Here is a 13,633-nt window from a genome sequence, read left to right as displayed (position 1 = left end):
CCTTACCTTATACAATATATAAAAATTAGCTTAAAATAGCCTTTTGTGCATCAAAGGACACAAACGAGAGAGTAGAAAGAATTCACAGAATGAGAGCAAATATTTGCAAATCGTGTATCTGATAAGAGATTACTATGCAAAAAATACAAAGAACTCCTATACCTCAACACTTAAAAAAAAAACAAAAACAAAAACAAAGAACCCAATTCAAAAATGGGCAAAGGATCTGGACAGACATTTTTCTGAAGAAGACATACAGATGGTCAATAAGTGCCTGAAAAGCTGTTCAACATCGTTAGTCATCAGGGAAATGCAAACCAAAACCACAATGAGATACCACTTCACACCCATTAAAATGACATTATTTTTTTTTAAATGGGAAATAACAAGTGTTGGCAAGGAAATTAGAACCCTCTATTCATTGCTGGTGGGGATGTAAAATGGTACAGCCACTGTGGAAAAGTTTGGCTGTTCCTCAAAAAGGTAAACATAGAGTTACCATATGACCCAGCAATTTCACTCCCAGAAGTACACCCAGAAGTACTGAAAGTAAGGATCCAAGGGACGCCTGGGTGGCTCAGTTGGTTAAACACCCAACTGTTGATTTCAGCTCAGATCATGATCCTGGGGTCGTGAGATTGAGCCCCACATCGGACTCTGTGCTGGATGTGGAGCATGCTTAAGATTCTCCCTCTCCCTCTCCCTCTGCCACTAGGTCCCCAACCACTGCTCATGCACTCTCTCTCCCACCACCCCAAAAAGGTTCCAAAAAGCTACTTGCACACCCACTCACAGCAGCAGTACGCACAACAGCCAAAAAGCAGAAACACCCAAGTGTCCATCAACAGATGAGTGGATAAACAAAACATGGTATCTACAAACAAGGTCATTTCTTTCAGCCATAAAAAAGAATGACATTCTGGTACAGGCTACAAAATGGATGAACCTTGAGAACATTACGCAAAGTGAAATAAGTCAGCTATAAAGGGCAAATATTGTATTATTCCTCTTCCGAGAAAACTAGAATAGGCAAATTCACAGACAGAAAATAGAACAGCGATTGTCAGCGGATGTGAGACAAAGGGGAAGAGGAGAGTTATTGTTTAAGGGGTACAGATTTTCTGTTTCAGATAATAAAATAGTGGTGATGGTTATACAACACTGTAAATGTATTTAATGCCACTGAACTACACACCTAAAAATGGTTAAAATAGTAAATTTTGTTATGTATGTTTTACCACAATAAAAATGGCAATTATCAACTCTATTATAAAGACACACAGAAAAGTATGACTGTTCATTTTTTAAATTTACAATATGTAAAGATATGTAAATACGTAGAATTCTTTCCAGTGTGAGTTTTCTAGGATTGAGGAAATAGCAAAGCCAAAAGAGCCTACGTCCTGCAATGACAAGCACACGGTATTTTCTTTTTAAAATGCTCTTAACTATGTGTGAAAGGAAGCATGTATTAAATCAGCAGTGATGGATTCTTTTTCTAAGTGGGGGAGAACTGCTTTTTGCTTACCTCTCTCAATTTCTCCAAAATGAACATGCACTGCTTTTGGTTTAAGAAAAGAGTTTTGTTTGTTTGTTTTTAATTAGAAATGCCCTTCATCTGTAACAACACTGTGTGGACAATAAATAAAGGGGTGGGGTAGGTCATAAGGAGGAACTGCACAGCGGAACTCATGGGCCCTTCTCCACGGTCACCTCGAGAAGTCTTCCCGGAGGTGAATCCTCTGATGCTGGCACATGTTGGAACTGTGCCGGAAGGCCTTCCCACACTTGCTACACTTGTAGGGCTTCTCTCCAGTGTGGATCCTCCGGTGCTGGATGAGATAAGTACCCTGGCTAAAGGCTTTCTTGCAATCGCTGCATTTGTAAGGCTTCTCTCCATGGTGCGACCTTTGGTGGTGGATGAGTCTGGAACTGTTGTGGAAGGCTTTCCCACACTCACTACACTTGTACGGCTTCTCTCCTGTGTGGATCCTCTGATGCTGGATAAGGTGTGTGCTCTGGCTGAAGACTTTGCCACAGTCATTACATTCATAGGGCTTCTCTCCAGTGTGGCTTCTCTGATGTTCAACAAGTTTGGTTTTTTGGATGAAGGCTTTCTCACATTCATTACATTTATAGGGTTTCTCCCCAGTGTGAATTCTTTGATGTTGGATAAGGTTAGAACTTTGGGTAAAGCCTTTGCCACATTCTTTACACTCAAATGGTTTCTCCCCAGTGTGGGTTCGACGATGTCGGATAAGGATTGAGCCGTCACTGAAGGCTTTCCCACAGTCGTTGCACTTATAGGGTTTCTCTCCAGTATGGATTCTCTGGTGATAAATAAGGGACGAATAGGCACTGAAGTGTTTCCCACAATCACCACACTTATAGGGCTTCTCCCCGGTGTGAATCCTCTGATGTTTCATGAGGTTGGGCCTCTGATTGAATGTCTTCCCGCACTCACCGCATCGGTAGGGGATCTCCCCTGAGTGCATCCTTCGGTGATTGATGAACTCACAGCTCTGGCTGAAGGCTTTCCCACACTCGTCACACTTGTAGGGCTTCTCTTCACTATGAAGCCGCTGGTGTTTGACAAGGTTAGCACTGTACCTGAAGGCTTTCCCACAGTAACCACAATAATGCAATTTTTTCCCAAGAGGAATTTTCTGATCGTCTTTAACAACTAAATTTGCACTGAAGAATTCCCCAGAATCATGGACTATATTTGTCTTTTTTGACCTGTGTACTCGCTTATGGTTATTAAGGTATGATCTCTGTTCGAAACTTTGTTCACATATATCGCATTTGTGAGGTCTCTGATCAGAGACAGGGCTTGACCGAAACCTGAGGCTTCCCCCAGACCCCTGGACACTATCCTCATTGGTCAATGTGACTGGCCTCAGGCCTCTCTGCTCCACAAGCTTGTCCAGGCTCTCCTCTGGCTCCCAGACACATGCATGGGTCTCTCCAGGATCAGGTCCCTGGGGAACAGCCCTCTGGAGTTGATCCAGTTCTTCCCCATCAAGCATCTCCCTTGAAGACAACTCCTTGTATTCAGTCCTGGTCCCATGACCTGGAACAATGAACACAACATCTTAGGACCACCTGTTCTGACCTGAGAAGGAAAATGTGGAGATGCTGCTGACTACCTGTACAGTACCAATTCCATCATCTCCAAAGTCACAACGCCTTACTTACAGAGATGAGAGCCTGCAGCTCAGAGGCTTAAAGACCTCACCCAAGGCTGCAATCTTGCAGCAGTGCAAGTATTTCAACCCAGGCCTGACCAATTCTTCCTGCCTGCCTTCTGCCTAAGTGGGACTGTAGAATGCCAGTCCTCACTAGAAAAGGAAAGAAGACAGAAGCTTTGTACCACCATGGAGACCAGAGGGGCCCTGAAAGTCACGGAGGACATCTGACAGACAAAAAAGTGAGCCTAAGGCCACCTAACAATAGCTAATCCACCCTAAAATCCATGGTAGGAAAATCAGTTGCCTCCTCAGGACAGCAGAGGGCCAACGTTGTGCCAACCATGGACAGAAGGGCACACCGTGACCCTCAGCTCTCCCTAGCAGGCTGAACCCATTCTTTGGGCTTTTCTCAGAGGCCTGAGAGGCAACCCAGTTAGCCACCAGCCCCTTAAACTCAAGATGCCATACAGAATGCTTCCTGATACCCTCAAGCCTCCATTCCTTACTTCTTGCCTAGACATTCACACATCAACTCCACTTGCAGAAACACACCATCAGAAATGCATTCTCTGTGAGGAAGAGAAACAGTCACAACAATCCCAAAATGGGGACAACCAAGTATTAACAAGAATGGAAAGTAATTTGTGGTATATTCATATGATAGAACACTGTACGGCAATGGAATAGAACATACTTTGCACAACATGGCAGCCCTCACAACATTCAGATGCCCCAAATGAGACCAGACACAGAGCTAAGAGGCAGAGTGGCCTCCAGAAGTCAGAGAGAAGGACCCTGTGAGGAGCAGTGGGAAATGACAGAGGAGGCCCAGTGGGTTCCCAGGGAACTAGAAATGTTCTGCATTTTGATTTGGAAGATGGTTTTTATAAAAACTCACTGAGTTATAAACTTAGGATTTATCCTGGTTCTTTAAGTATTGATATCTGAATAAACAAATTTACAAAAGAGAAATTCAAGTCCTTTAACCAGTAGATGCTTCTTAGGACATTATCAAGACGTGCAAAATAATGCTTATCGGAGTTGTCCATAGCAATGAAACCAGACAGCACCCTTCCCACTGGCACTTCCAGCAAAAGTGGTGACTGAGACTCATGTGTATAAAAATGGACACTCACTGAGTGAAAAAGGAGATGAGGAGATGACAGCAGTACACATGGGATCGCTGCATTCCTGTCAAGAAGTGACCTTCGTGGGGCGCCTGGGTGGCTCAGTCATTAAGCATCTGCCTTCGGCTCAGGTCATGATCCCAGGGTCCTGGGATCGAGCCCCGCGTCGGGCTCCCTGCTCTGCGGGAAGCCTGCTTCTCCCTCTCCTGCTTCTCCCTCTCCCACTCCCCCTGCTTGTGTTCCCTCTCTCACACTGTGTCTCTCTCTGTCAAATAAATAAATAAATAAATAAATCTTTAAAAAAAAAAGAAGTGACCTTCGTATATGGGTGTAGAACAGAGAGCACTAGAAAGGGGATAGCAGGCACACGACAGAACACACTGGTATGTGGGTGAAGAGATATTCTTTCTTGTAATGGTCTACAATTGTCAAGTGGATAATTTAGAAAAGGAGAATGAAGCAATGGTCTCTATCACCATGGCCCCATCTGACCCTCCTCACAGGGCATGAGCTCTCAAGGGCAGGGCTCCATGGGGTCCTGGGGGTCCTGGGGGTCCAGACTTCCCTCTTCTCCTCTGCCAACAATGCCCCCTCTCACCCTCCTAGAAGATTCAGCTCAAGAATCACCACACTGAGGCACCCAGGCTGATGGAGGTGACCTGGACTTCAGCACAGGCTACTCCCAGGGTTGTCATGCTGCTCCTGATATACCTTGTTCTAAATGCCTGAGTCATTAACCACACATCTTGGATCCTGACAAATGCTTATTCAGCAACTGTTAGGGAAGTGGCCCCCCTCACGCACCTGAGATACTGACTCTCAGTCGCTCTTTCCCCTTGGCGCCCTGTGCATCCAGGACCCACGGCTCATCCCCTTGCTCCAACTGTGTGATCACCCCAGGCTTGGGACCTGCAGGTCCAGCTCCTGGGAAGAAAACGGGGCCTAGGGTTGGTGCCAAGGATGCAGGGCTGCACTGAGTGGATTCTCATCTGGGACTCTGGTGGGAAGCAGAACCACAGGCAAAGTGGGGTGATGGGAAGTCTGGACACTCTGGAGGGTTGGGGATGGTCGTGAAGATGAGATCTGAGCACAGGGAACAAAAGCCCAGGGGGCTCTCTCCACCTGGAGGTACGCAATCCCTCTGGAGAGGGGTCTGTCTTGGGCCTGGGGCAGGGAGGCCGTCTTATCTGGGAGCTCAGAGGAGAAAATCACTGAGCCAGCTCCACCTGGCCCCTCCTCTGTATAGACCAGGACTGCCTAGGACCAGAGGGTGAAGCCCCCAGCCCAGCCCCTGCTGAACCATCAGTCCCCAGGGCTGTTCCCTGACCAGCATCCTAGTGAGGGGCCTTACCCAGGGAGACCAGATTCCTGTAGGTCTCCAGCATCACGTCCCTGTAGAGGCCCCTCTGAGCAGGGCCCAGACGGCCCCACTCCTCCCGGGAGAATAGCACGGCCACGTCCTCGAAGGTCACCTCAGCCTGGAATGACAGGGGCTGCTGCGGGCCCAGGTGTGGCTCAGGGTGGGCCCTGGGGGCGGGAGCAGCAGAACATACCAGGAGTAATAGCACAAGGGTGAGTACAGGCACGATCCCCCAGTACGGCCCAGGGGAGTGGCCTGCGCCCCTGGTCATGAAGCCAGTAACGCCAGAAGGCTGGGGGAGTCCCAGGGTCACCCGTCCTCTGCTCAATACCCTAGCCCAAGACGCCTGACAGTGTCTACTAAGGCAGAGCAGGCAGGGAAGCCCTGTGTGGAGGTTTCAGACCTCTAGGGAAAATGGATACTCACCTGGGGCAGGGCAGACAGGTGCAAAGCCGCCATCACCTGGTACCCTGGGCTTCCCAGGGGAGGAGTCAGCAGTGAGTCACACTGGTGCTGAGGGAAGAGAGAGGAACACATGGAGGCCCAGGCTGGCCCCTCCTATGGGCAACTTCAGGGCCACACTCATCCCCATCGGGGCACAGCTGGTCTCCCGGGCAGACTCCGCCCCCTGCCTGGGGCTGCCCTGCCCTACTCTGCCCCACTGCAGGCACAGGTGCACAGCTCTTCAGGCCATCTGTTCCCCTCAACCTGACACACCAAGCTGTCTCATTCAGGAGGAAGATGGTGATACTCATTCAATTTATATGAAAGAATAAAGACAACTTGTTAAGTGTTGAGGAGAAAGAGAAGGGAAAAAAAAAATCAACAGAAGGTACAGAACAAAGTCAAAGTACAGATGGTAAAATATACAACACTATAGAAACAAGTTCAGTAGCTGAGTAATGGTAAGAAATAAAAGGATTAAACTCACCTACTAGAAGCACAAGATTCTCTGATAGATACACACAAAATGCACCTGCATAACCTAAAATAAAGTAACACAGAAAGGCTGAATATAAGCTAGACCACACAAACGCTAATTAAAATAAATAGTAGCTATATACCTTTTCTTTTTTTTTTAAAGATGTAATTTATTCATTTAAGAGACAGAGAGAGAGAGCACATGCATGCAAGAGCAGGGGGAGGGACAGAAGGAGAGAGAAGCGGACTCCCCGCTAAGCAGGAAGCAAGACGTGGGGCTCAATCTCAGGACCCCAGGATCACGACTTGAGCTGAAGGCAGAGGCTTAACCGACTGAGCCACCCAGGCGCCCCTACATTTTCTTTACCTTTAACACTCTTTATTGAAATATGACATTTATGCAGAAGAGTCGACAAATCCTGAACACACAGCCCAAGGGGCAGTCACAAAGGGCCCATTCCCATAGAACCAGCACCCACGTCAGCCCTCCTGCCCCTGCAGGCTCTACTTCCTTCCTGAACTCCCAAAGGTGAGCCTCCATCCTGACTTCCACCAGCTGTGCTTCTGGTGAACTTTATCAAAGCAACTATGCTGTCTACACTCCTCTGGCTTCTTCCCTCCATCGTGATGCTTCTGAGCTTAATATGCATTGCTATGTGTAGTTTAGCAGTATGTATACCAATCAAAACAGAACAGAAAGTAAAAATCGTTAATAGGAACAAAAATGAATAATACATATTAATAAAAGGAAAATCCACCCAGAAGCTATAATTACAGACAAGTGTGTATCTACCAAGAAACTCAAAATGTAGAAAGCCAATGCTAAGTGAAGTAGCAAAGAGCAACTGGCAAACCTCCCCTGGAATGAGAGATTTCAACACACTTCCCTCAGGAACAAGTGGAACAAGTAGAGAACAGTTACTTGAAACATAGAGAATACACATTTTTCCAGATATATATTAGAAAACACCACAAACCATGCCAACAACGAAAGTTTCAACAAATTCCAAAGACTAATAACATTTAGCAAAACATTCTCTGACCACTGCTGTTATGCTGGAAATATATGATAAAAAAGTACCACCTCAGGGGAGCCTGGGTGGCTCAGTCGGTGAAGTGTCTGCCTTCGGCTCAGGTCATGATCTCAGGGTCCTGGAATGGAGCCCCAAATCAGGCTCCTTGCTCAGCAGGGATTCTGCTTCTCCCTTTCCCTCTGCCCTTCCCCCCACTCATGCATGCTCTCTCTCAAATAAATAAAGAAAAACTTTAAAAAAAATAATAAAAAGTACCCCCTCCAAGAAAAACACAGAAATGGAAACAGAGGCTACCTAAGGAAAAATGTGCCTTCTTAGTGCCCTTATTTTAGCACAAGAGAGACTGAAATAAATGATCTAAACATTCAATAAGAAATTAGACACAGACTAAGAAAAGTGAATCAAGAAAAAATGGAGGAAAATAAAGAATACTTGATTTAAAGAAACAAAACATAATCTCAACATTGCTAATAAAACACACAAACATCTGGCAAGTCCAATGGGGGGTGGGCAGAAAAGAGATGGAAAAAGAAATATTAAGAACAAAAAAGGGGACATAATTCTACATACCATACGTGCAGCAACAGTTGTTATCAGAGTGCGGTCCAAGACCCTGGGGACAAAATGATAAAACTTTATTGAAGGACATCAAGAAGACCTATGGAAAAACAGTGTTCATAAATAGGAGAACTCAGTATCATAAAAATGTCAATTCTCGGGACACCTGGGTGGCTCGGTTGTTAAGCATCTGCCTTCAGCTCAGGTCATGATCCCAGGGTCCTGGGATCGAGTCCCGCATCCAGCTTCTTGCTCGGCGAGGTGCCTGCTTCTCCCTCTGCCTACTGCTCCCCCTGCTTGTGCGCTCGATCTCTCTCTCTCTCTTGCTTGCAAATAATAAAATCTTAAAAAAAAAAAAGTCAATTCTCCCCAAATAAATCTATTAATTCTGTACAATCAAAATTATAACAGGACATAACATGAAATCTGAACAAAATGACTCAGTATCATAAAATGATCCAAGATTAACTAAGACAATGCCAAAAAAGAAGGTAGGCAGAGGCACGCCCTACCACATAGCAAGACTTACTGTAAGGCTACGTTAACAAAAGTGAGATTGGAGCACAGTAAAGAAAGTAAGGAACATCCAGATCCGTGTATATGCTAATGACATAATGGCACGCTATTCAAAATGGTACCAACACAACGGATTTTCCATAGGAAAGTAAAATTCAATCGCTGCCTTCTACGGCACACAAAAATATATTTTAAGCACATTGAAGATCTAAGTGTTTAAAATAAAATTTATAGCTGTTATAAGAAAATAATATGCAAAATACAGTACATCAAGGAAAAAATGGTTTAATTTTACTCCAAAAATTTCTGTACAAGACACCACAATATTAAAAGACAAGCTGCGGAGTGAACGATATTTGTAAAAATACTTAATACATAAAAAAAGATATACAAAATATGTTTTAAAGTGCACCAAAAAAGACCATTTATTTGAAAAATGAACACAGGATGACTTGGGAAATCAGATAATGAGATCAAAGAAGGACACCTGGGTGGCTCAGTCAGTTAAGCATCTGCCTTCAGCTCAGGTCATGATCTCAGGGTCCTGGGACTGAGTCCTGCATCGGACTCCCTGCTCAGCGGGGAGTCTGCTTCTCCCTCTGGCCTCCCCCCTCATGCTCTCTCTCTCTCAAATAAGTAAAATCTTTTTAAAAAATCTGAAAAGATCTTCAACATCATTGAGAATTAAGGAAATGCAAATTCAAGACTTCTCTCCCCATAGACTGGGGAAAACATAAAATGCTTCACAATAGCAAATGTTGAAGACATAAGGGAAAATAGAGATTCTCAGAGTCCTATAGGAAACTAGTACAGTCACTCTGGAAACCCATCTGGCACCACCTGGCAGAACTTTAACCCTGCAAATTCAGTCAGGACACCTAATTCTAGGTATGTGCCCTACAGAAACTCTTGCTAATGAACACAAGAAAATACACCAGAATGTCACCATGTGCCTGTGTATAAGAAAAAAAGGGAAACAACCTCAATATCCATCATCAGGGAACAGTCAAGGTCACAGTGGTCGGAAGAAATGAACCACATCAATGTCAGAGGCAGCGCAAAGCTTTAAGGCTGAGTGAAACGGTTAAGTGTAAAATATCAATATTATATTATGTATGTAGATTTTAAAACACTAGTAGGTGTGTAGAGGTGTAAGAAAATGTGCTGACAGCAAAATAACAGAGTGAAAAGGCAACTGAGGAATGGGAGAAAATATGTGCAAACCATGTATCTGATTAGAAATTCAGATCTAAAATACATAAAGACCTCACACAACTCAAGAGAAAAAAAAAACAAAACAAAACCCAATGGGTTTAAAATGGGCAAAGAACCTAAATTTCTCCATAAAAGACATACAAATGACTAACAGGTAAGTGAAAAGGTGCTCAACCTAATTAGAGAACTGCAAATAAAAACCACAATGAGCTATCACCTCACGCCTGTCAGAATGAGAATTATCAAAAAGCAAAAGATAAGTGTTGGCAAGGATGTGGAGAAAAGGAACCCTTGTGCACTGTTGGTGGGAATGCACTGTGGAAAAGTGTGGAGGTGCCTCAAAAAGTTGAAAATAGAACCAAAACAGACCATTTATTTAGGTCGTTGTTGGCGTGGTTTGTGGTGTTTTCTAATAGTTTTGAATATATATCTGGAAAAATGTGTATTCTCTATGTTTCAAGTAATTACATGATCCAGTAATCCCACTTCTGGTTATACTAGCCAAAGGAAATGAAATCACTGCCTCAAAGAGAGACCAGCACTCCCATGCTCATTGCAGCATTATTCACAATAGACAAGATGTGGAAACAACCTAAGTGTCCAACGATAGACGAATGGATACAGAATGTGGTATATACACACCATGGACTACTACTCAGCCATGAAGAACGAGATCTTGCCATTTGCTACAACATGGATGAACCTGGAGGACATTATGCTAGGTGAAATAAACCAGACACAGAAAGACAAATACTACGTGATTTCACTGATATGTGGTATCCAAGAGAGTCCAAATCATAGAAGCAGAAAGTGGAATGGTTGGCTGCCAAGTTTTGAGGGTTGGGGAAAATGGAGAGAGGTCGGTCAGAGTACAAACTTTCAGGTATGCAAGATGAAAGTTGTGGAGATCTAAAGTACAGCACTGCGACTACAGTCAACAATACTGTATTGTAACTTTGAAATTTCCTAAGAGGGTAGATATTAAATATCCTCACCACAAAGAAAACAAAAAAAGAAAATGGTACCTATGTGAGATGATGAACATGCTAATTAGATTGAATGTGATTATTTCACAACGAACACATATACCGTAAGTGTACACCTAAAATTTATAGAATTCCTGTTTATCAATTACACCTCAATAAAAATAAACAAACAAAAATTTGTTGTTCAAAATAAGGGTTGCTTAGGGAAGCAAACGGGACTGGTGAGCTTGCATCTAAGAGCAATTCTGTTTCAACAGCTTTCTTTAAAAAAGTTGAGGGGGGTGCCTGGCTGGTTCAGTCAGTAGAGCATGTGAGTGTTCATCTCAGAGTGGTGAGTTCAAGCCCCACGTTGGCCATAGAGATTACATATATGTTTTTGTTTTGCCTTTTTTAAAGATTTTATTTATTTATTTGAGAGACAGAGAGAGAGCTAGAGAGCACAAGTGGGGTAGAAGCCCGACGCAGGGCTCAATCCCCGGACTCGGGGATCATGACCTGAGCCAAAGGCAGACGCCCAACCGACTGAGCCACCCAGGCACCCCTGTTTTTGTTTTGTTTTTAACTACAATCTTTTCTTTATGGTTTTATTTATTTATTTGAGAGAGAGAGAGCACGCAGGAGCAGGGTGAAGGGGCAGAGGGAGAGGGAGAAGCAGGCTCCCGGCTGAGCAGGGAGCCCGACCTGGGACGCGATCTCAGGAACCTGAGATCATGATCTGAGCTGAAGGTAGACGCGCAACCAACTGAGCCACCCAGGCACGCCTTAACTACAATCTTTAAATACATGCGGCAAACCCGGTCACTAGTGTTTGGTAATCCATTCTCTGTACTTTAAAGTTTTCTCTAAAAGTTTTTTTTTTTTTAACGTATTTTCAAACCAACGACACGGTGCGTTTTTTATTTAAAAAGTCTACAGTGTCAGACCTTGAATAAAGGCCCCTAAAGAAGAAAAACAAAAATTCGGCTGCTGAGAGGAGGGCCTTGGAGCAGCAGAAGCAAAAAAGGGTGGGAAAGCAGGAAGGAACATGCAGTGGGACAGGCATTTTGGGAACTGCTAAAGGCAAGAGGAAGCCCAGAAACTGCAGGGGGCACGGCCGGGGGGGCGGTAAATGGGGAAGACGATTAATGTAAGAGTTGACAAGAAAGTGTGTTCAGGCATTAACTGCTCCAAGCTAGAGGCCAGGTGAGGGGGGAAATGGGGCGGGGTGGAGCGCTGGGGAAGAGTGGGGAGTACAACCTGGACCCGGAAGCGAGGGAAAAGCCCGGCTCATGCTGGGGGCGGCGGTGGCGGGCTGACTTTGGAGAGCTGGTGGCCGTCTGCCGGGCGAGAGGCGCCGGGAAGGCAAAGGGCCTCGAGTCACCAGGCCTTGAGGGTCCCGGGCACCCCGGGACGCAGAAGCAGCCCCTTGGGACGACCTGGGGAGAGAATCCGGTGGGGAGACCCCGGGGCTCCCCGAGTCATCAGACCCGGGAGGAAGGCTCTCGGGCGGGGCCGGGGCCCGGCAAGGAACAACCCCGGGCCGGAGTAGGCGGACAGCGGACGCCGGGCTGGGGAGGGCACCGGTTGGGGCTTGGGGCCCGTCGGAAACCACGAAGCGGGGACAGGGCTTCTCGAGGGGGCTCCGAGAGGGGAGACGCGGCCCGCCCGACAGACGCCGGGGCGAGAGATATTGTCGAGCGCGGGGCGGGCCCCGCACGGAGCATCTCGGCGGTTACAGGGAAGGGCCGCTGCCCCGCGCCCGGGAGACCTCGCGGTCACCACCGCCCCGGCCCGGCCCACACTCACCTCAGCGCCGCAGAAGAGCCGCCGCTGGGCCAGGCCCCGCTAGCCCCACCCGCCGCGCCAATCGAATCCAACCGGAAGTGACGCCCTCACCCCGCGTCCTACCGGAGGCACCCTCTGGCCGCTCTAGGAAAGGACTTCATGTCTCGGTAGGCAGCCTCCTTGAGGAATGGGACATGCAGCGTCGCAAGTCGGGTGTGCTGCCACTAGGTGGCAGTCTGGAACCACAACCCCGAAGCTACAGAACGGAGGCGGGGTGAGCAGCTTTGATTTTCAGTGGAAACCTCGCTCTAGTGAGCCGCTAAAGACACTGCAGCCAAAAAAGTATCGGTCCCTTTAGGGTTGGGTAGAGAAGCCATGTGATGACCAGGAAAGAGGTCGCTTACTGGTCACTTTGTTTTAGCACACCGAACCCAGCCCCAGCTGGAGCAGGGTCCACTCTAGGGGGTAGGGCTTCCTTGGGTGCCTGCTACTGGAGCAAACCCTCCCTGATGGCCAGGTCATCTTCGTCCAGAGAACCAAGCCCAGCCCCTCCTATTTTCTCCACCACACCTAGGCTGTGGTGGATGGTCAAGCGGAGACCAGAATGGCAAGGTTCACACTAGAGACAAGTGTGGACCCTGACAGCAAGGAGCTACGTGGCAGCCACAGAAGATCCTTCTCAGGGAGATGGTCTCCAGGAACTCTGGGTCCACTGCCTTTCCACCTGCAGTCTGAACAAGGGGCATTCTACCTCTGCCAGCCACTTACCTCTGTTGTCCCCCAACTTTTTTTTGTCAGAGACAGCAAGCACAAGCAGGGGGAGCGGCAGGCAGAGGGAGAAGCAGACTCCCTGCGTAGCAAGGAGCCCGATGCTGGACTTGATCCCAGTATGCTGGGATCATGACCTGAGCTGAAGGCAGCCGCTTAACCGACTGAGCCACTCGGGCGTCCCAGTCCCCCA

At 46.7% G+C, this 13,633-nt stretch overlaps 1 protein-coding gene across 1 annotated transcript; it reads right to left on the bottom strand.

The window, feature by feature from the left end:
• Positions 1 to 1,268: 1,268 nt before the first annotated feature.
• On the bottom strand, positions 1,269 to 12,737 carry ZNF34 (zinc finger protein 34). The gene is made up of 7 exons (XM_021688883.1): positions 12,694 to 12,737; positions 8,204 to 8,246; positions 6,610 to 6,663; positions 6,105 to 6,191; positions 5,670 to 5,796; positions 5,123 to 5,242; positions 1,269 to 3,073 (listed from the first exon to the last, which is right to left on the bottom strand). The coding sequence occupies exons 4-7, from the start codon at positions 6,135 to 6,137 to the stop codon at positions 1,710 to 1,712; spliced, it is 1,644 nt and encodes a 547-aa protein (XP_021544558.1). The 5' UTR covers positions 6,138 to 6,191; positions 6,610 to 6,663; positions 8,204 to 8,246; positions 12,694 to 12,737; the 3' UTR covers positions 1,269 to 1,709.
• Positions 12,738 to 13,633: the final 896 nt, after the last annotated feature.

Source organism: Neomonachus schauinslandi, chromosome 4, assembly GCF_002201575.2.
Source record: "Neomonachus schauinslandi chromosome 4, ASM220157v2, whole genome shotgun sequence".
NCBI lineage: Eukaryota > Metazoa > Chordata > Mammalia > Carnivora > Phocidae > Neomonachus > Neomonachus schauinslandi.
Note: the sequence above shows the minus strand (reverse complement) of the source record. Positions and strands in the feature narration are given on the sequence as shown.